The following is a 23,319-nucleotide window of genomic DNA, read 5'->3' as shown; positions in this document are numbered from 1 at the left end:
GTTGGATTCTCCTTTTCCTGCATCCTAAGTTTTTTTCTTTCTCAGGCTATTTCCTAGTTTCTTGCATTACTACCTCCCTATAGTTTCCTAAGTCACGGCATGTTCCAGTTACTAAGGATGAATAACAAATTATCCTAAAACTTGTGGTTAAAATAATGACAATGTTTATTTTCGTTGTGAATCCGCAGTTTGGTTAGGGACTAACAGAGCTTGTTTGTGCTCCACCTTCTGCATCAGCTGGCGTGGCTTCAAACAATGAACACGTTTATTTTGCTGACTGATCTTCAATTCAGGAAGGGTCCATCTGGGAGGGCTCTTGTCTGCTCTACTCATCATCAGTGGGCTCTTACCAGAGGCCTTACCTGGGGAGGTCAACTAGACTACCTCGATGCAGCCTGGGCTTCCTCACGTACAACGGCTGGGCTCCTGGGGTGAACATCCTGAACGAGTTATGAGAAAGTCATACTCGCCTTCTCTGACACAGCTACTGAAGTCATTCCGTTTGTTCTGCTTCATTCAGTTTGTGGAGGCAATCAAGAAGTCCTGATCAGATTCAAGGGGAAGAAAACAGGCTCTTCCTCTTTATGGTGGAAGGTTTATGGCAAGGTTCTAAAAGAGTATATGGGACCGGAAATAGTGCTGTGGCCACTTTTGGAAAATACAGTATGCCACAGTAGAGTTCAAATTCTATGTTGAAGTGGTTTTCCACTGAGAATTTTGAAGGCATTCCCCTATTGTCTATATATAGGCTTCTGTTGCCAAGATGTCCAGTGCCATCATTTCTGATCCTTTGTAACCTTTTTTTCTTTTTTTAATTAATTTATTTTATTTATTTATTTTGGGCTGCATTGGGTCTTCAGTGCTGCACGCAGGCTTTCTCTAGTTGCGGTGAGCGGGGGTTACTGTTCGTTGCAGTGCGCGGGTTTCTCATTGCAGTGACATCTCTTGTTGCGGAGCACAGGCTCTAGGCTCACAGGCTTCAGTAGTTGTGGCGCATTGGCTCAGTAGTTGTGGCTCACAGGCTCTAGAGTGCAGGCTCAGTAGTTGTGGAGCACGGGCTTAGTTGGTCCACGGCATGTGGGATCTTCCCGGACCAGGGCTTGAACCCGTGTTCCCTGTCTGCATTGGCGGGCAGATTCTTAACCACTGTGCCACAGGGAAGTCCCTGATCCTTTGTAACTTTTTATCTCAGATACTCTGAAATTGCATGATGATACAACTTCTTACAATCTTTACTTCCTCTTCCTGTAATATCTCTCGGCTTAATTACCCAGTACTTCTACTTAATTTCCAAGAACTTTTTCTTGTTCAGAAGTCAGGTGGCATCTTTAACACTGCCTGGAAATCTGCTTAGGCTAGATTATCCCATTCATTGGGTATATCAGCCCCAGCCATCATCTTTGCCCTCCTGTGTCTTTGTCCTAGAGTCATAAGCCTCGCTGATATTCTTTATCTAAAAACTGTATTTCCTATCTTCTGTCAGGAAAGAGTTAAATATATCTCAGTCACCTTATTTGAAGATACAAGCCAACAACTGTGATACAGTACACATTGTTAAAAAGCACATTTGATACATTTCTTAGATTATTTTATAGATGGTACCTGCTACTGAGATAATCCAGATTGGTTCAGAATTATTAAGACTATTTCAAGGATAGTACAAATATTCCCTCACATTGAACATATTCTTTCTAAATAACTTACGTTATATTTACATACCTGCTAATAATATACCTTTACATAAAAATAAAACTTTAAGATAAAGGTGAGCCATACTTTGAAATAAACAAGCTTTTTAGAGAACTTTTTTAAACTTAATTTCTTCAATCATATATTCACTTGGCTCAAAAATTTTAAAACTGTAAAAGAGTGTGGGGCGAAAAGTCTCCTTCCACTTTTTCCCTTGTGGTTTACTTTTTCTTCTTATTGGTATCCAACGTTTTTCATTTGGGTGCATATGTATAGAATTCCTGAGATATTTTATGCATATATAAGGAAATATGTACATATGGTATTTTATTCCCTCTTTTTTCACACAAATGATAGCAAACTATTCCCTTGCCTTTCTTTTTTTTCCCCCTCACTAAATGGTATGATTCAGAGAGCTTTCCATGTTGGTTACTAAAGCACTTCCTCATTCTTCTTTATGACCACAAAGTACTTGTTTTATGGATATAGCATAACTTAACAAAATTCCTATTAATGGACATTTTTGTTGTTTCCAATCTTTCCTGAAAGGCCCATCCTTCTTTGCCCTCAGTGATGCAGTGAATAACATTAAACATAATATCTTACCCAAGTGTAAGTTTATTTGTTAGATACATTCTCAAAGTGGTATACATGTTTGTAATTTTGACTAATACTGCAAGATTGCCCTACAGAGTAAGTTGTACCAATTTCTACTCCTATACACAATGCTTATTCCCTTTGCTGACATAGTAAATTATCAAAATGGATCTTTGCTAATTTATACGCAGAAAATGTGTTAGTATAACTTTATTTGTATTTATCTTACAGTGAAGTTGGCAATGTTTTCCTGTGATTTAGAGATTTTTTTTTTTTCCTTTTCTTGAACCTGTGTATTCTGTCCTAGTCTCCATTTTGCTGTTGGGTTGTTAGTCTTTTATTAATTTGGAGAAATTCTTTATCTATTAGAGAAATTATCCATTTTCCTATGACATGTTTCAGATGTTTTCCCCCAATTTGTTATTTGTCTTTATTTATAATGGGCTTTGTCATGTAGAGGGTTTTTTGTTTTGTTGTGTTGTGTTTTGTTTTTTATGTCATGGGATTTATCATTATGACTTTTGAATTTGGGATCACAGAAAGTCCTTTACCACCCCAAGTTTTTAATTTCCCAGTGATTTCTTCCAGTTCTTTTAAGATTTTTTTTTTAATCCAAAAAACATTTTAAATTTGATACATTTGGTTTTTATGTTATTATAGATATGAGCGCTTGGCTCCAATTTAATTTTTTCCAGATGTCCCAAAGCTATTTATTGACGATCTTTTTTTTTTTTTTAACTAATTTGAGATTCTTTTTATTATATCTTAATTGCCATATATCTTTGGGATTTTTCTGGATTTTGTATTCAGTTCCATTGATCTATCTATCCATTGCCAGTGTTAAGCTTTAAAAAAGTTTTGTGGTTTTTTTTTTTTAATTATTAAGGTTTTCTAACGTGTTTTGTTGCTATATGGCAAGGTTAATCTCTCTTTACCCTCCTTTTTCAGGTACTTTTCTCTATATTCTTATTTATTTTTCCATATTAGCTTTAGTATTATAATTTCAAAATGTTTTCTTCCAACACAATTCCAATTTATGTAACTTATGTCATTAAATATGACATTAAATTATGTCACGAAACAATAGCACTCCGTTTAAAAAAATTGTTTAAGCTTGATATATTTTGGAACATTTCAATACTCTGATACCCGTTTATTTTTCCAACACTACCAAGTAATTCTCCAGTTCTCACCAGACACTGACTGTTTCCTACAAATTTAACTTAATTCTGATGCTATCCACTGGGAGATGGCATCAGATCCCACAGATTAAGGGCTCAGTCTCACAGGCTGCTCCATTTCACATACCAATTGAAAATGTATAGATTGTTACCTGTGCTATAGATCACAGGTTCCCATGACCTCCACCTCAGGTTTGAGTAATTTGTTAAGTGGCTCATGGAACTCCAAAATAAATTTACTTATGTTTACTAGTTGATTATAAAGGATATTATAAAGGATACAGATGAATAGCCAGATGAAGAGGTACATAGGGCAGGGCAAGGTCTAGGAGAGGAGCCCCAAGCACAGGAGCTTTTGTCCCCATGAACTGGGGTGCACCACCCTCCTACCATATGGATGCATTCATCAACAAGAAGCTTGTCAAATCTTATTGTTCAAGGGTTTTTATAGAGCTTATTCAGCAGCCCCCCTTCCCTGAGATCGATTGGTGGGGCTGAAAGTTCCAACTTTCTGTCCCTTGGTCTTTTTGGTGACCAACCCCATCCTCAGACTATATAGGGAACTCAGCCTAAGTCACCTCATTAGCATAAACTCAGATGTTACAAATAACAAAAAAGGGTCCTGTCATTTAGGAACTTACCAGGATTTTAGGAGCACTTTGCCTAGAACCTGGTCAAAGACAAAATATGTTTCTTATTATACCACAAATACAAAGTAAAGTATTTACTATTCTTTTTTTTTTTTAAGTGTTTTTATCTTTTATACAAGAGTGACTGACCCATTTAAACTTAACTATATTATTTTAAATATTGGTATTTAGATAATTCTCATCTACATTTAGGCCTAAATTACACTAATTATTTTAGAGTGTGGTTCTCTTTGAACTGCTCTAGAAGAAAAAAAAAATTAAATGTAAAATATTATCCTTTTTAGGTATAATTGACATGTAACGTGTACAACAGAATGATTCAACAGTAATTTATTTTACAAAATGATTCACCACAATAAGTCTAGTTAACACCCATCGCCATACATAGTTACAAAACTTTTTCTTGTGATGAGAATGTTTAAGATTTACTCTTAGCAGCTTTCAAATATGTAGTATAGTATTATTAACCATAATGATGCTGTATATTACCTCCCCATGACTTACTGATTTTATAACTGAAAGTCTGTACCTTTTGACTGTGTTCACACATTTTGCCTACTGCTGCCCATTACCTGCCTCTGGCAAACACCAGTCTCTTTTCTGTATTTATGAGCTCAGTGTTTTTTGGTTTTGTTTTTCATTTTTTTATACTACACATAAGTGAGAGCATATGGTATTTGCCTTTCTCTGTCTGACATATTTCACATAGCGTAATACCCTCAGGGTCCATCCATATTGTTTTGAATGGCAAGATTTTCTTTGTTTTTATGGCTGAATAATATTTCGGTGTATATATACACCACCTTTTCTTTATCCAATCATCTACTGATGGACACTAGGTTGTTTCCGTCGCTTGTCTATTGTAAATAATGCTGCAGTGAACATAAGGGAGCAGACATGTTTTCGAGTTAGTGTCTTCATTTTCTTTGCGTAAATATCCAGAAGCGGAATTGCCGGATCATATGGTAGTTCTATTTTGAGGAGTCTCCATCCTGTTTTCCATAGTGGCTATACCAGTTTACATTTCCACCAGCAGTGTACAAGCATTCACTTTTCTCCATAGCCTCACCAATGCTTGTTACTTCTTAACGTTTTTGATAATAGTCATTCCAACAAGTTTGATAGTTAGTAATCTAATTACCAAAGAATTAGCATCTTTTCTTGTACCTGTTGGCCATCTGTATGTCTTCTTTGGAAAAATGTCTATTCAGATTCTCATTTTTAAATCAGATTATTTGTTTTTTTGCTGTTGAGTTGTATGAGTTCTTTATATATTTTGGATATTAATCCCTTTTCAGATATATGGTTTGCAAATATTTTCTCCCATTCCGTAGGTTGCCTTTTCATTTTGTTGATGGTTTCCTTTGCTGTGCAGAAGCTTTTTAGTTTGATGTAGTCCCATTTGTTTAGTTTTGTAGGTGAGGTATTAAAGTCCCCTATTTTTTAAAAAATAAATGTATGTATGTATTTATTTCTGGCCACGTTGGGTCTTTGTTGCAGTGTGTGGGCTTCTCATTGTGGTGGCTTCTCTTGGCGGAGCGTGGGCTCTAAGCACACAGGCTTCAGTAGTGGCATGTGGGCTCTAGAGCGCAGGCTCAGTAGTTGTGGCGCACAGGCTTAGTTGCTCCGCGGGCATGTGAGATCTTCCCGGATCAGGGATCGAACTCGTGTCCCCTGCACTGGCAGGCAGACTCTTAACCACTGCACCGCCAGGGAAGTCCCAAGTCCCCTATTCTTATTTTATTGCTCTCTATTTATCCTTTTAGGTCTGTTTATATTTGCTTTATATATTTAGGTGCTCCTGTCTTGGGTGCATAAATATTTATAATTGTTATATCCTCTTGTTGGATTGACCCCTTTACCATTATGTAACGCCCTTCTTTGTCTCTTATTACAGTCTTTGTTTTAAAGTCTGTTCTGTCTGATATAAGTACAGCTACCCCAGCTTTCTTTTGGTTTCTATTTGCATGTAATATCAGTATAAAGAAGTCCCTTTAACATTTCTTGTAAGGTTCGTTTAGTGGTGATAACTCCTTTAGCTTTGGTTTTCTGGAAAACTCTACCTCTGCTTCAATTCTGAATGAGAACTTTGCTATGTAGAGTATTCTTGAAAGTGTTTTTCTTTTGGTACTCTAAATATGTCATTCCTCTGCCTTCTGGCCTGCAAAGTTTCAGCTGAAAAATCTGCTGGTAGTTTTATGGGGGTTCCCTTGTACCTAACAAGTTGTTTTTCTCTTGCTGCTTTTAAGATCCTTGCCTTGTCTTTAACTTTTGACTTTTTTTTTTTTTTTTTTTTTTTTTTTTTGTGCTAGGCGGGCCTCTCACTGTTGTGGCCTCTCCCATTGTGGAGCACAGGCTCCGGACGCGCAGGCCCAGCGGCCATGGCCCACGGGCCCAGCCGCTCCGCGGCATGCGGGATCCTCCCGGACCGGGGCACGAACCCGTGTCCCCTGCACCGGCAGGCGGACCCTCAACCACTGAGCCACCAGGGAAGCCCGACTTTTGACATTTTAATCAAAATGTGTCTTGGTTCATCTTGTTTGGGACCTCCTGGCTTCCTGGATCTGGATGCCCCTTTCCTTCCCTAGGTTAGAGAAGTTTTCAGCCATTACTTCTTCAGATAAGTTTTCTGCCCCTTTCTCTGTCTCTTTTCCTGCTGGTACGCCTATAATACAAACCATAAGTCCCTTAAGCTATCCTCACTTTTTTTCCTTTTTCTTCTCTGCTCTGATTATGTGAGTTCCACTGCCCTGTCTTGAGTTCACTGATCATTTCTTCTGGCTGATGACTGTGACATCCTTTGTTTACCGATATGGCAGGAAATATTCCATTTTTCACTCTGCTTCATCCAGTCTGCTGTCGAATCCCTCTAGTATATTTTTCAGTTCAGTTGTTGTCTTCTCCAGCTTTGATTCTTTCTTGTATTTTCTTTCTCTTTGTTGAGGTTCTTTCTGTGTTCAGGGAGCATCTTTATGACCTTTACTCTGAACTCTTTATCAGGTAAATTACGTATCTCCATTTCATTAAAGATTTTTTTTTTTTCTGAGGTTTTATCCTGTACTTTTATTTGAACATATTTCTTTGTTTCTTCTTTTTGCTTGACTCTGTGTAAGATAAAACAGTTACCTCTCCCAGTTTTGAGGACAGGACTAGGAGATGAGCCTTATCATTCAACCCTGCCCTGGCTCTTGACTGTCTCTCAAGCCTTTGTGGTTGTCCAAGCAACCTATTATTTTTTTAATAGCTCCCAGGAATTAAGGGTGTGCTAAGACCTGTCATTGCCCCACAGGGGAGGATATCCATACCTAGATTTAGGCTGATTGGAAGCAAGACCCTCAGGCAGCAGCTTTTAAGGCATGCAGATATATACAGTTCTGTGGGACCACAAGCGTATTAAGTCCTGCTAGCCACCTGAGCCAGGTGATGAGAATGAAAACATGGTGTCCATTGGCCTCTGTTCCCTGAAGGCGCCTCCGTAGGCCTTCACATACATGGCTTCCAAGCCTGAAGCCCACCCCTCAGACTGAAGCTTCAGGATAAGCAAATAGGCCTGTTTCACATTAAGACTGTGCGTGTGTTTAAGTCTGCTATCTGTAGCGCCCTGGTGTGGCAGCCTGCCAAGAACTGTCTACAACTGTTACAGTCTCATGGGACCCAGGAATGTCAGCCCCCCTGGCCACCAGAGCCAGGTAAGTAAGGGGCATTCCCTGGTTGGCAGCGACAAAAACCAGAGCACCAAATACAAAACCGGGACACCAAACACACGTAAGATCTCCCCTGCAAGACATGCTGGCGTGGAGAGCACAAAGATAGTAGAGCCCGCCTTCTGGAGTCTATGGAAGGGTTACATTCAGTCCTTAGAGTTGTGTTTAGTGAGAAGCCTGCCCCTCAGGCTAGGGCTATGGTAATAAGCTAATAGGCCTCTTTCACCAGAAGGACTGAGCTCCTGTTGTCATGCTGTTCCCCTGGGGGTGCAGCAGATTAAGAACTTTTTCTCCATTTCTGTGAGTGTGAGGCGTGTCAGATTCAGACAGTGCTGTGCTGTCCTCTGGTTGCCACTGCAAAAACAAGGGTATAAGCTCCTTTCTGTAAGATACTGGTGAGCTGGGGTGAGGCAGAGTGCGCAGCTGGTGTCCACTGGCCTCCGTGCCCTCAGAACATCTCCATGGGTGCCTAGATGGCAGAGCCCCTGGACAAGGGCATAGGCCTCTTTCACAGAAAGACTGGGGGTGCTGCTTTCTGCTGTCTGTGCAGTGTCCTGGGGATCATAGGCGACCAAGAACCTTCTCTCTGATTGTTACAATCCCGTGGGGCGCAGGAACATCAGCCTGCCTGGCATCCAGAGTCAGGCAATCAAGGGATATTCCCTGGGCAGCAGCCGCAGAAAGCAGAGCACCAGATGCGTGTAGGAGCTCCCTCTGGGTGCTGCTGGGTCTCTGGAGCACAGCAGATGGTAAACAAGATGTCACCCACCAGCCACCATCCCCAGGAAGGATCCCAGCGGACCCCTAGATGTGTGTTAGATGCCTGCCGCTACCTCTGAGCTGATGCTTTAAGATTGGCAGATGAGCCTCTTTCACATTAAGTCGGGTCCTCTTCTGCATTTGGCCCTGAGGCAGGGGAGTCCAAGAGTATGAGCCCTGTAAGAATTGTTTCTTAGTTCGCTGTAGCCTTGTGAGTCTCGGGGACAAGAGCTCTTTTGGTCTTCAGGGCTAGATGTTTTGGGGGCTTGTCTCTCAGGTTCAAACTCAACCCTTAACTCCCCAGGGAAAAGCTCTGGGTTTTGAGTTTTCTGCAGCTTGTAGGTTGTCCTGCTGAGGGTGGGGTTTATGGTGAGATTGTGTCTCAGCCTCTCCTACCAGCTTAGATGTCATTTTCTTCTTGATTGCCCAATGTGTAGGAGCTGCTCAGCTAGCCTTTAGGAGTTTTTTCAGAGGAAATTGTTCCTTGTAGCTGTTGATTCAGTATTTCTGTAGGAGAAGGTGAATTCAGGATCTTCCTATGTCACCATCTTCATCCAGAACCCAATATTTATTACCTTGCAAAAATAAATTATTTTCTGATTATATCTTGAGTACATACTGCTGTGCCGCTTTTTCTAATATATACATAGTTTTTTTACGAATCTTTATGTTTTAACATTTTTAGCAGCTCATCTATATACATTTAATTTTTCTTTGAAATTTTCCAGTAAAGCAGTCTTGACTTGCAGTCAGATTTTGCCAAGTATAATGAAAGCTATGAATTTATTCAAGCTACACTTGAATAAATTTCCTGGACTTAAATGTTCTCTATTTCTTCTATGAAGAAGCTCACTGATGCCGACAGAAAGGCCATATTTGAGTTTTGAGCATTCTGTTCACTTCCAGTGTGACCCGTTGAATTGTGTATTTTCTAAAACATTTTTCTTTTTCATGGAAAGAAACGAAAATTTTCTCTTGAGGGGTGTTAATATTTTATCAGTTTATATGATATCTGATTCACTTCTATAATTATAATAACTAATGGCACCTGCCATCTGTACTGTATAACCACTGTTATTTAGAGCAATTTAGGAATACTTTTACAAACTTACCCCTAAAATCTAACCTCATGTTTTTCCTCTCTTTCCCTTTAGCCTGTACAGTAAAGCGGGTGGGACACCTCCTTGTGCTACTCCGGGTTTTCCATTTCTTCCTCCATATCCCCCACAAGAAGCTACCAGGACTGTCAGTTCTTTATCTGTTGCTGACACTGTTTCTTCTTCAGCGACAAGTCATACAGCAGCCAGACCTGCTGCTCCTTCATTTGGTGTCCTTTCAAATCTGCCATTGCCTGTTCCCACAACAGACACTTCAGCACCGGTTGGTATCAGATATCTGTAGTTTGTACCCTTGAAATATTCAGTCAACAAACGTTATATCCCTCCAGTGTGCCAGCCGCCATGGCACAAAAGATGAAAAGATTCAATCACATTTTCAACTTAAGTAACAATGTCAAAGAGGTAACCAGCAAATAATTAAATAATTGTAAGTAGAAGAGATAGTCTAGAGCTACGGCAAAGATTCAGTTAAGGGAATAGTCAGTGCTCCCAGGGACCATCGTAGAGCTAGAAAGATACCTTTATAAAAGATGCAATTCTTTTTCTTAAACCACTTTATCCTTGGTGCCTCAAAGCATGCCTAATACATTATAGTAGGTGCTTATTCAAAATGAGGCAGATGAATGAATGAATTCACACTTGAGGCCAAATTTTGATAGATGATAATGAATTTGCCAGGATGATAAGGGGTCACATAAGGCAATTCTTTGAAGAGGCAACAGCATTGACAAAGATTCGGGAGCATAAACCAGGTGGCATATTGGTGAAGCTGCCTGTCACAGAGCACTCTGGTTGTCATAGAGGACACAGGCAGAGATACGAGAAGAATCATATTGGAGAAGCATGTATCAGATTATGGAGGGTCCGCTCTAGCATTCTGAGGACTTTTAATCCAGTGTCTCATTGGTGTCAAAACTTGTGTGTTCTTAAGTTAAGCTGGTATCTGCTGCCATGTGGAATGTTACTGAGGGAGAGACTGTGCATTAAACATATTAAAGGGATTTTAAAACCTTCATTTTTAACCCTTACTGAATATCACCCATAGTAATACTCAAATATTAAAAAATTATCATAATCAACTTTACTAATTTTAGTGTTTGTGATAATTTAGAATATAGACCCAAGTGGACTTCGTTTTTCCAAAACCTTTCATCATTGTATTCATAATGTATTATGAACAAATTATAATTAGTAATATAAATAAAATTACAAGAGAGTCCTTGATTTTAAAATGTCATCTATATTCAAACAATGTATACTCTATTCCTTATCTACCCTACTCTCTCATGGAACTTAGGTAACTTCAGATTTTTGCCAATTTATTAATTTTTCTATACTTAATGCCTTTCACTTGAGACAAACATTCATATACATCAATGAAATCCACAGATAATTCTCCACATTTGTCACAGATACACTTAGGAGACTTAATTTACAACCGTATACCTGTCCAAGAGCTAAACACAGGTACTCACGTGATCCCCATCAAAAAAGAAAAGTAACCCTATATGTATAAAGATACACTGAAAAAAAACAGTGAAGTAAGAAGGGGAGGGTAAGGACAATGTGAAGTGCAAAGATTAAGTGTGATAATGAAAACAGTTATGGGACACAGTACATTAAAAATTACTTTTATAACCGAATAGGAGGAGTCAAAAAGATGGCTGAAGTTTAACACCATTTCACACTCTCTTTAGATAAGCCAAAATGGTTTTGGTTACAAGATGCCTGATATCCCTGATGTATTTCCAGAACTCTCAGAACTAAGGTAAAAAACCTAGGAGAGTAACATTGTTGTTTGTTGTCTATATAATTTGTAAATAGAAACCACATCATCGTTTTCATATCCATATTGAGTTAAAAAAAACTTTTAAATCATCACTCTTCCTATATTGTGGTTGTCTTATGGGAAAGTTCTATGAATCAGTCGTATGTCTTGTAGGTTATATTTATTGAGTTACTGGTCTGTGAGAAATCCTACAGTTAAGAAAGGTTTAGCTTTATTTGATCCAGTGTTTTACAGTCACTTGTAGGAAGTGGTGATGTGTTATTCTCTGCTAATAATGAAGTTTGCATGCAGCACGTACACGTTAAAGCAGTCACACACAGAGTAATGCTTGCAGCAACCCGTGAAGTAGGTGCTGTTGTTGTTGCCGTGTTATAGAGCATTCTCCTCCTCCTTTCCTTTCTTCCTTCCCTTTAAAAACATTATTATAAAAACATCAAAAATACAAAAAGGTGAACCTCTTTGCCGTCTTCTTCCAGCTTTTTTCAGGAAGTATGGGTATAGGTCAGGATTATTTTAAACCAAATCCCCAATACTATTTTTACCTATAAGTTCTTCACTAAATTTCTCCACCAGGGAAAGACTTTTTCTTTGCCATAATCCCAATCCACATCATCATCATACCTCACAATATGAATGCTAATTCTTCACAGTTCTTTGATAGTATCTTATTTCCCCAGGGTCTTAATAATTAAATCTTTTAGTTGGTAGTTTATTTGAATCAGGGTTCAAAATAAGATCTACCTATTGCATTTGAATACTGTTATCTTTTATAGTTCTTTTAATCATTAACCATTTCTCCCACATTTATTAATATTTATGTACATATACACACAAACATATATATACACATATGCATGCATACATATACATACAAATATATATACATATACATATAGAGTAAATTATACACATATTAAATATTTATGTAAGAGACTGGTTATTTGTCCTGTAGAATTTCCCATACCCTGTTGTTGCCTGATTGCATCCTTGTGGTTCCATTGAGGGTGTTCTTCTATTTCTCATATTTCCTTCTACTGGTGGCTAGATATAGAGTTTTGATTAGATGTAGGTTCAGGTTTTTTTTATCAAATCATTACATTGTACACCTTAAATTTACACAATGTCTTAAGAAAGCTGGGGAAAATTTAGGTTTAATTCTTTGGGCAAGAATATTTATATCACAGTGCATATTTCCTATTACATCACATACAGCAGCAATGATGTCTGGTTGCCTTATTTTTAGTGACATTAGGATTGAAACAGGTTGAAACGCTTGAAATCACTGACTGTGCATGATTTCATTAAGGATTGCAAATGTGATTTCCTACTGCCAGAATTAGCCAGAAGTCTATGAAGACTTTCCTTCATAGAAAAGGAAAGTTTAGTTATATTGAAATATACTTCATACAGAAAGACAAGATATATGCTTGATTTTTTTTCCTCTTAATTTATTAATTTTCAGAATAATGAGTTGATGCATAAGCTAGCTGCAAAAGTTCTGATAGGTGAGATTCTTTTTGGTTTTTTATAGTTGTTTTTGAGTTATTATAAACTCATAAATTAAAAAAGAAATTTGTGTTTCAGTCCATTCAAACATTATTCCTTTTGCTGCTTAAACAGTTCTATCTTTAGTCAATAGGAAACTCTGGCAAAACAAAGATGTCATGGGCTCAACATGAACATTTTTTTTTCCCTGACCTGAAACCAGCCATTTCTCTGAAAGACACTTGTTCTTTTTCAAAATAACAATACCAATAAAATAACAATATCAGTAGTGATTATTGAAAGCAAGATAAGTTTTTGTTTATTTGTTTTTTACACTTCTTTTGCCTTTAGGATATAGCACACCAGAGATGTACAGCCAAACACTATTTTTTAAAGTCTTTTCAGTAAAATTTTTCTGGATGATTATATAACTTAGAAAAAAAAACCAGGTTCATTTATTTCCATTTACTTTGAATTTTAGAGACTGCATTTTCTTTTTTAATTTTGTTTTTTAATTATATAATGCATTTATATGGATCTATATGTAGTCAAAACTGAAAGACAGGTTCAGAAAGGTTTCCCTCCCTCCCTATCCCACCCATCCAGTTCCCTCTTTCACTCTCTGGATATGATTTTTTGTTCTGGGATTAGCCTTCCACGATTGCTTTTTTTAAACATTTTTATGACTATATGTACACAGACACATACATGTATCATTTATTGTGACAGCCACATACCTATTAGGTAAATAGGCTCAGAGGTTAAAATTGGTAGGTTATTAGGGCTGTTCATAAACCCTCGTCTTCATAGTCCTGTAGTGACTTGACACTGTACTGTATTTAGAGTACTTTTTGTTATATTGTGATTGATGTTTTATTTGCTTTTAAGGTTATAATTTGCCTTCTGTGTTTATATAAAAATATATATGTCAAAAATTATTTAGAACTGTATCAGCTGAATGAAACTGAAAAATGGTGAATATCATGGAAAAAAACTTGATGGCTGATGTTCATTAACATATTTTTTTCTGTTGTGTTTCTAGTGTATCACAACTTACAGATATGAATGAACAAGAGGAGGTATTACTAGAACAGTTTCTGACTTTGCCTCAACTAAAACAAATTATTACTGACAAGGATGACTTAATGAAAAGTATTGAGGAGCTAGCAAGTATGTCTTTCCTTACTTATTAAATTTCCTAAGAAAAATGTGATCTTTACCTAGCAATAAACTAAAAATTTATCTTACAGGAAAAAATCTCCTTTTGGAGCCCAGCTTGGAAGCCAAAAGGCAAACTGTTTTAGATAAGGTGAGTTAGTTATCATTTTTTAAGAAATCCATACAATTTTAAAATAGAATTAAATAGCATTTTAATTTTCTCTTTTAGTATGAATTACTTACACAAATGAAATCAACTTTTGAAAAGAAGATGCAAAGGCAACATGAACTTAGTGAGGTAAGGTTGTTTAGCTCTTTTCTTTTACCATAGAATTTTTAGTCTTAATATGCATGTGCCACATTCTTAAATTCATTATTACCAGAAAGCATTTATTAGGTGTCTGAGTTTATCTTATCTGTTTATAAGTCATGATGAACAGCTCTAAGTTACGCAGATGAACAGCTGTCAGTTATAAGCCATTGTAAATCATTTGTGCTCATGCAAGAGCATTTGGTTCAAAAATAGAAAAATATAAAAAGCCCCATAAAGAACTCTTCTGGGAGAGTTAGTATAAAGGCAGTTTAACTCTTCTAATAAAAGCTAGCAACAAAAATTTTAATTTTAGACTACTTGCAAGCCTATATACAAGTATCTTAAATGAAAAGTTAGCAAACTGAATAATATAATATAGAAAAAGTATAAAGTATAATTCACTACAAATAATAGATTTTATGCTAGAAATATGTGAAAAATCAAAAACTTTATAAAATTCAACCCATGTTCCTGAAAAAACAAATCTTTAAAAATAAAGAGGGCAAAAATCATTTAAAAAATTAAAATAAATGAAAGACAAGAGGATATAATCTTTATATCTCATGTCAATAACCCAGTCATAATATTGTTTCCTTTAAAATCAGGAATTCTAGAAGGTAAAGCCAATTTAGTAAAACATAAAATAGAAATAAGACAACAGCAAAAAAAGAAATGATGGTAAAAGAGAATATAAATTTATAATAGATTTCAGATGATCATTCTTTAGAATAAAATAATAGTTGCTGACATTGTACAATTGTTGTATCTTTTGCATTGCACTAAGCTACTTACATATACTGCCCATTATTCTACCCAAAACCCTATGAGGTAGATGTTGTTACTGTTTTTCCATTTTAAAGATGAGGAAACTGAGGCACATGGCTATTAAATAACATCCCTGAGGTCGTGTAAATAGAAAGTATCAGAGTCAGGAGTCACATGTAAGCAGTCCTCCCTCACTATTAACTGGAAAATCTGACAGTCAACTAAAATACCTTTAGATGCTTATTAAAACTTAGTAGATGCTGAAGAAGCTTTTCACAATAATCAGCATTCCTTAGACAAACTTTTAGTAAACTAAGATAAAGTTAATTCCTTAATTTAATAAGGAAACCAACAGCAAACATCATACCTAATGACTCAACATTTCCAGGATCCCTTTAATGTTAGGAATGAGACAGTGATGCCCCAGTATCACTGCTATTCAACATTGCTTGGGAGGTTCTGGCCACTGTAGAAGACAAGAAAAGGAAAAGAGGTATAATGTAAAAGAAAAGATGAAACGGTTGTTAACCAAAACCAAACAAGTAAAAATCCTAGCAAATTGAGAAGGTTTTCCTCTAGATATCTAGCAACTACCAGTGCAAAATGAAGTAGAAGAAAAAAACTCATTTACAATATAAACAAAACTGTAAAAAATTTAGAACTGAACCCAGTGAAGTAAGTTAGGAAACTTTACTGAAACAAAAGAAGACTTGAAGAAATAGAGTAACAGAATATTCATGGACTGAAAGATACAGTATTATAAAGATTTCATTCTTCCCAAAATAACTTAAAAATCTTCTATACTTCCAATCAAAATCCCAAGAGTATTTTTTAAATTTAAACAGATTTATTCTAAAGTTCTTATGAAAAACTAAACAGGTTAAACTAGTCAAGAAGAGCTTGAGCAAAAAGAAACCCTTTTCCAGTATCAAAATACACTTTAAAAGCTCTTTATTTAACACAGTAGAGTAGCCTTGTAGGAAGCAAAAAATAGTTCTATGGAACAGATTCTGCAGTTCAGAAACAGACATATATATGAGTAATTGGTTAGGAAAAAAATGAGAATTTAATAAAGGCAGTCCATTTAGAAAAAAGTTAGATCCCTATATCGTAGCATACACAGAAAGATACTCTAGATAAAGTATTTAGGTGGAAACCATAAAATTATGAGAGACAACTATCTGCTAGAGTGTTTTTTTTTAGAATTATGATGGGAAAATCCTTTCTACACATTATGACAATAGGCAGAAGCATAAAATTAAAAACTGATGATTTAAGCTATATATAAATTTAAACTTTGTATACATTGAAGATCATAAAATCAAAAGTGAAGTAAAGGGGACAAATATTTGTAGCGGATATAACAAATATTAATGCCAATGGTCCATAAAGATACCTTACATACAGGCAAAGGGAAGAACAGGAAACTCACAAAAGGAGAAATATGAAGGTCCAATAAACATTCTGATATAGCAATTATTCTGACTTCTTGAAATGTTTAAAAAAATCCTTGATTCCCAGGATTGTCTCTATAGATGTGCTCACTCAGAACCTCTGAAGATGATGACTCTTCTATACTCTAAAGTAGGGAAACCACTTCACTAGACTGTTGGTGCCATTAGTGCAGGAACCTGTCCTGTTTTTTTCCCCCTGTATACCCAATACCTTGGTCCAGTGCTTGGCACATGGTAGGTACTCAATAAATAAGTAAATGGAAACATTTGAAAAGATGCTCAGCCTTACACTAATAAGCAAAATTACATTATCTGTGTGAGGGAGACTTGTAAAGATAGATAACCAGTGTAGGTAAAGGTGATTAAAATGGTGTATTTCTATATATCCCTGTATGTGATGTATCACAATGAGATACCATCTCATACCCACTAGGATGAGTATAGTTTTAGTTCCTACATTTAGATCTTTGATCCATTTTGAGTTAAATTTTGTGTATGAGGTAAGGTAAGGGTGCAACTTAATTCTGAACATGGATATCCAGTTTTCCTAGCAATAGTTGTCCAAGACTGTCCTTTTCCGATTGAATGGTCTCGGCACACTTTTGAAAATATTTGGCCATATGTATGAGTGTTTGTTATTTCATTGATCTTTATGTCTCTTCTGATTGCCAGTACCATACTGTTTTGATTACTGTAGCTTTATAGTAAGTTTTGAAATCAGGAAGTATGAATCCTCCAACTTTTTTCTTTTTCCAAGATCATTTTGACTATTTGGGGGTCTCTTGAGATTCTCTTACGAATTTTAGGGTGGATTTTTCTATTGCTGCAAAAAATGCTGTTGACATTTTGATAGGGATTGCATAGACTCTGGAGATCACTTTGGGTAGTATTGTCTTAACAGTATTAAGTCTTCTGATCCATGAACACAGGGTGTCTTTCTACTTACTTATGTCTTTAATTTCTTTCAGCAATGTTTTGTAGTTTTCAGTGTCCTTCACCACTTTGGTTAAATTTAATTCCATCCCCTTTGCCATTGGATCATTGGGGATCATCTTAAAGGGTGCCTACCACAATGATCTGATTCCTAAATTCCCAAGAGAGGACAGTGATCTGCCCAGTTTCTCTCCCTTAATAGTTTGCAGGCAATTCATTGGTTTCTATTGTGTTAGGTAGCCATCTCATATCCAAAAGGTGAGGACTTAGATGGGACCAGATTTCCTCAAAAAGAGGCTATGTATGGCACATAATGAATTGCTTCTCCATACCTCTACCTCTACTCCATTTTCCTTCCCTCTAAGGAGTTTTTCTGAGCATTAGAGACTAATATGCTTGATTTCCTTTTTCAGAGCTGTAGTGCGAGTGCCCTACAGGCAAGATTGAAAGTAGCTGCACATGAAGCTGAGGAAGACTCTGATAATATTGCAGAAGATTTCTTGGAGGGAAAAACTGATATAGATGATTTTCTCAGTAGCTTCATGGAAAAGAGAACAGTATGTAATACCCTTCAGTTGAGGACAAGTGACAGCGTAATATCAAATAACTTATGTATATTCATAAGTAAAAAAAACCTTAGCACATTACTGAGCTGGAGTTTTGAGTGCCATGAGAGGAAACTGAAGAGCCTCTATTGAGAATGATAGCAACATCCTGCTATCACTTTAAACCTGCTTGTTGTGAGTACACAAGCAGGTAAATCACATAATGGTTCTGTTTCAGAAATGATAGTATCTGTATCGTTCTGTAGTAAAGCTAGTAAATTAGCTTAAGTCTAGTCTTAATAGTTGTAATATACTCCTGAATAACCTGTTTCACAAGTTGTTTAAAAAGAGAATAACCTATATAGTGTTTTTGTTTGTTTTTTGTTTGTTTGGCTGTGCCACATGGCTTGCAGGATCTTAGTTCACTGACCAGGGTTTGAACGCAGGCCACCGCTGTAAAAGTGCTGAGTCCTAACAACTGCACCACCAGGGAATTCCCTATACAGATTTTTAAAATTTTTTTGTTTTTAATATTACTGAGAACATTCTAGGGATAATTTCTGTTCTAGTATTTCCATTATATTTAAAGAAAAAAATTTTAAGTCTGCTTAGCAGTACCTTGTCCTTTGATAGAGTCCTAAATATTTACCTAATTTCTCTGAAACAACACAGTTTAAAAATAACCTTTTGTTAATAAACGTTATAAAACAGATGTGCCATATATATATATATGAACTGTTAAGGAAAGTGTGGCAGATTTTATTATCCCCGTTTTCCATGAGAAAATTTGAAGTACAGGGACATTAATGACTATGGTTATAGCATTAGTGAAGCGTTGATTTTGGGTCCATTTTTCTTCGGTACTGTATAACTAACTGTATCTTGAAGTTTTTTTTGTTTTTGTTTTAATTTATTTTATTTATTTTTGGCTGCATTGGGTCTTCGTTGCTGTGTGGAGGCTTTCTCTAGTTGTGGCGAGCGGGGCTACTCTTTGTTGCGGAGCACGGGCTCTAGGCACACAGGCTTCAGTAGTTGTGGCTCATGGGCTCTAGAGCGCAGGCTCAGTAGTTGTGGCGCACGGGCTTAGTTGCTCCGCGGCATGTGGGATCTTCCCGGACCAGGGCTCAAACGCGTGTCCCCTGCAATGGCAGGCAGATTCTTAACCACAGTGCCACCAGGGAAGCCCTGAAGTTTTTATTTGTTATGCTTCCTGGGTAACAACAATAGGATTTATTTTCATATTTTTAAAACACAGATATTTGAAATTATATAATCAGAGAAATGGTATAAAGGATCAGAGTGTGTTTTATATTCTGGAAGTTTACAAAGATTATCTTCCAAACAAAATTTTTTCTTTTTGATTCTTAAATTCTGCTCTACCTTAGACATCCACAGTTTAAATGTCAACAAGTTAAAAGATTCTTTCTTAGAATTCTGTCAAATTTAGCTAGTAGTAGGAAGATGATTGGAGAAGTGACTGGTATTTTAAACAATTTGTCTTCTAGATTTGCCACTGTAGAAGAGCCAAGGAAGAGAAACTTCAACAAGTGATAGCAATGCACAGCCAATTTCATGCTCCACTATAGGTAAATTGTATTCTAGAAGGTTTGAGTCTTCGGGCTGTTGCATGGCTATTTTTTTTTTTTTTTTTTGCGGTACACGGGCCTCTCACTGTTGTGGCCTCTCCCGTTGCGGAGCACAGGCTCCGGACGCGCAGGCTCAGCGGCCATGGCTCATGGGCCCAGCCACTCCGCGGCATGTGGGATCTTCCCGGACCGGGGCACGAACCCGTATCCCCTGCATTGGCGGGCGGACTCTCAACCACTGTGCCACCAGGGAAGCCCCCTGCATGGCTATTTTTAATGAAGCGTTCTTACCAGTGTTTGTTCAGCCAGCTTTAAGCATAATACTGTCGTTATAGCTATTGTGCTATATAACATGTAGAATACTTTATATTAAGCATAGTGTTTTATACCTAAGCTTATAACCAGTAGAAATTGTTTGCATATTTTCTCAGTATGATATTGGCTTAAATGAATTTTTTTTCAGTATTTGATAGCTACTTATGTAGAGTTTAATGTAATTAGTTCCTTTCTCTCAGCTGGTGTGGGGAGTATACCATATTTGTTGACATACTTCTCAGTAGTCTCCTTTGTCATTTCTTCCTTTAAAATGAATTGCCGCTCTGTCTCTTTTCCATCTCACATCAGGGTTATTCCAATAACTTTCTGACCAGTCCTCTGACTTTAGAGTTTCTCCTTCCTGCTTAGCACTGACAGACAGAATGATCTTCCTAAAATACCACTCTGTGATAACATTTCCCTGCTCCAGGACCTGCAATGAACCCCTAGGGATGAGAAATGCCAAATTTCTCTCTCTGGCTTATATTTTAGATCATCCATTTTAATTTTCCATTTTCCCCTTATGTTCTCTCATGTCATGTTCTTTTTTCTACCACCATATCTTTGTTCATGCTCTCACCTGATCTCAGGACACTCTTCTGTTTTCCTCTCCATCTATCTTGTTTTAGGAATGATCTGGTGGCAGAGACTAGCTCCCACCTCAACAATAAAAGCTTGTGTTTCTGGATAACGCAGGGAAACAGAGCCAAAATGCAGAAAAGTACACCTCAGTCACCTGGGAGTGAAAACACAACATGAGGCCATCAGTAACCAAAGCAGCTCCTCTTAGATCCTTCCCAAGACTGCTTGTTTTTCATTTCTGCATCTCTCTTCTTTTCTGTCTGTCACTCCCGTGTGCTTTCTCACTTGCTCTTCAGAGAGCTTTCTTTGCTACACCTGCATGTGGTTCAACCAGTGCTGCCCACAGGCTTGATCATATTGTGACAGTCCAGACAGCCAATGGAGACTGACAAGGGTCTCACCACAAATTCAGGGAAAGAGACTGGCCCTGCATAGACAGTGACCATCCCGACCTCAGCAGTTTGACCTAGAGATCGGTGTCATGTGTTCATCTGCCCGCTCTGCTGGGCTAAAGGAGTAGACTTTGAGAAGGGAGCGTGGGAAGTTCCCTTACAAGGGATCAGGCTACAGGGAGGGAAGTGACAGGCATTTCTCAACCCCTGTGCAAACTCATCTGCCCCTTTTCTCAATCTAGTTGTCCTTAACATTAGTAGCAACATTGAATTGTTTTATTTTACAAATCAGACTGTTAATCCCTGAGGGTAAGGGTTGATTTTTTAATATCAAGTATGCATTTCTCAAGGTTGAGAAGTAAGTGGGCACTGAGTAATTGCTTATTGACATGCGCATGCTAGAATCCTTTCCTTTTTTTTCCCCTCATAGATTATCTTCTTATAGGTAAATCTTCATTTATCATCTTAAATTAAATCTTAGGTTTTGATTTTCTTTTCTTTTCAGATTTTCCTGAAAACGTGAACTGCCAAGAGAGGAATGGGACACAAAACTAAGCACATTTATATTTATGATTTGGAAATTGGCATTTCACTACAGTGGCTGAATTCATAGATACACTATATAGATTGTATACAGAACTGAGACTGATTTTGTACAGATTAGAATGATTGCTATGATCTTTGCTTTGAGAAATTTTTCTGCACTATTTGCACTAAAAATGTTTATTTGTTGTTGATAAATCCTATCAATTTAAGTTCCACTGCTGTTCCTCTCTTACTATTGATTAAATACCTATGCATGTAATTTTAGCTAGTTTCAATATTTTATAAAATTACTTTATTTCAATTTGTAATTTTAATTTGAAACTGCCTCATCACTTTATCAAGAATGGTTTTGATTTTTTCTTCTCAACCTTTTTTGAAAAATTACCATTTCAACTGTAGAAAAACTGTTATTCTTCCTGTTTCTTTCTGTATGATAAAACTTTCAAAAATAATTTGTTTTTAAATATTCACAGTGTCAGGAAACACCAAACCTGCCAATGTGCTGTCTCAAGGAAGTAACTTTTAATTCATACAATAAATCAAAAGAGTAAACCAGCGGTTTTTACCTATTATTGTCTTATTTTTAAAATTAATGTTGCACTTAAGAGGCAATACAGGTAAATAAATGTTTTACCTAATAGAAAAAACTGCATTTCATTTAAAATAGTCCAACATAAACTTTCATACTAACTATTTTTTTTTTTTTTTTTTTTTTTTTGGCCACACCGTGCAGCTTGCAGGATCTTAGTTCCCCAATCAGGGATTGAACCCACATCCTCAGCAGTGAAAGCACAGAGTCCTAACCACTGGACCACCAGGAAATTGCCTCATGCTAACCTTGTAAATATAAGTATCTGCTGGGTTTTGTGGTTAGATAAGGATATGCTCTCTAAGTTCCTCATATTGAAGTTTAAAACAATATTTTTGTTAATAAATAGTAAATTTAAACACAAATAAGTCAGTGAATTTTTCTGACCTTTACTGTGTTAGCTTTTCATAACAGAAAAGCTTTAATAATAAAATTAATTTTTAGGCAGTCTAGTTTTTAATTAATTTAATTGGATTTTCACTTTAACTTGTACTGTGTTAATCAGTTTGCTTTTATACTGTGTTACAGAATGAATATATTTTATGGGTAACTGTGAAAGCTAATTAAGTAGGAAATCTTGAACTAGATATCTGAGGCTTGGTAAAGTAGTATCCAAATCACAAAACAACCTAATGACCGTTTTTATTTAAACTTCATCACAGTATCAGTCACCACAATGGAGGACAACGGTAGTCCCAATCTTCTGCAAACAACCAGGAAGCTTTCTGAGAAACCAGGCCGAGCCCAGAACAAGAGGCCAGCGGACCACAGCCATTAATTCATTTGATCGACTAATTTTATTAAGCCCCTACTAAGAATGAGGCACTGTGGAAATACTATACAGCGATGACTCAGACATGGTCCGGGTGTTGAGGTACTTATCTACCTTTTCCTCCGCTGAAAAAAAAATGTCATTTTCTTATATAGTAGATCTCTTCTACATAATCACGTAAGTAATTCATCTCAATGTTTTTTATTCTTTAAACTTGAACTATCCCGGTTTCATTCTGTACCAGTTAACATACCTTGGTTTCTTCTTTTAAAATTAATTTTTTAGATAACCTCCTTACAACCCAGTCATTAATAAGAGGAGTCTGATCATCATTACCTACATTTAACCGACAAATCAGTTCAGATGATAGGTCATATACGTCATCCAGGATGGACAA

The 23,319-nt window shown here is 36.8% G+C and overlaps 1 protein-coding gene across 3 annotated transcripts in view; it reads left to right on the top strand.

Annotated features, from left to right (window-relative positions):
* The window catches only part of VPS37A (VPS37A subunit of ESCRT-I), a 38,676-nt gene extending 16,560 nt beyond the window's left edge, over nucleotides 1–22,116 (top strand). For all 3 annotated transcript variants that reach the window (XM_059049436.2, XM_067022636.1, XM_067022637.1), the window contains 8 exons: nucleotides 9,735–9,960; nucleotides 11,396–11,466; nucleotides 14,015–14,142; nucleotides 14,223–14,281; nucleotides 14,360–14,428; nucleotides 18,009–18,152; nucleotides 19,646–19,726; nucleotides 21,521–22,116. In XM_059049436.2, the coding sequence (XP_058905419.1) occupies nucleotides 9,735–9,960; nucleotides 11,396–11,466; nucleotides 14,015–14,142; nucleotides 14,223–14,281; nucleotides 14,360–14,428; nucleotides 18,009–18,152; nucleotides 19,646–19,726 (778 nt within the window). In that variant the 3' untranslated portion in view covers nucleotides 21,521–22,116. The remainder of the gene's footprint in view (nucleotides 1–9,734; nucleotides 9,961–11,395; nucleotides 11,467–14,014; nucleotides 14,143–14,222; nucleotides 14,282–14,359; nucleotides 14,429–18,008; nucleotides 18,153–19,645; nucleotides 19,727–21,520) is intronic.
* The last annotated feature ends 1,203 nt before the right edge of the window (nucleotides 22,117–23,319 follow it).

The sequence above is a fragment of the Kogia breviceps genome, chromosome 20 (assembly GCF_026419965.1).
Source record: "Kogia breviceps isolate mKogBre1 chromosome 20, mKogBre1 haplotype 1, whole genome shotgun sequence".
NCBI lineage: Eukaryota > Metazoa > Chordata > Mammalia > Artiodactyla > Physeteridae > Kogia > Kogia breviceps.
Note: the sequence above shows the minus strand (reverse complement) of the source record. Positions and strands in the feature narration are given on the sequence as shown.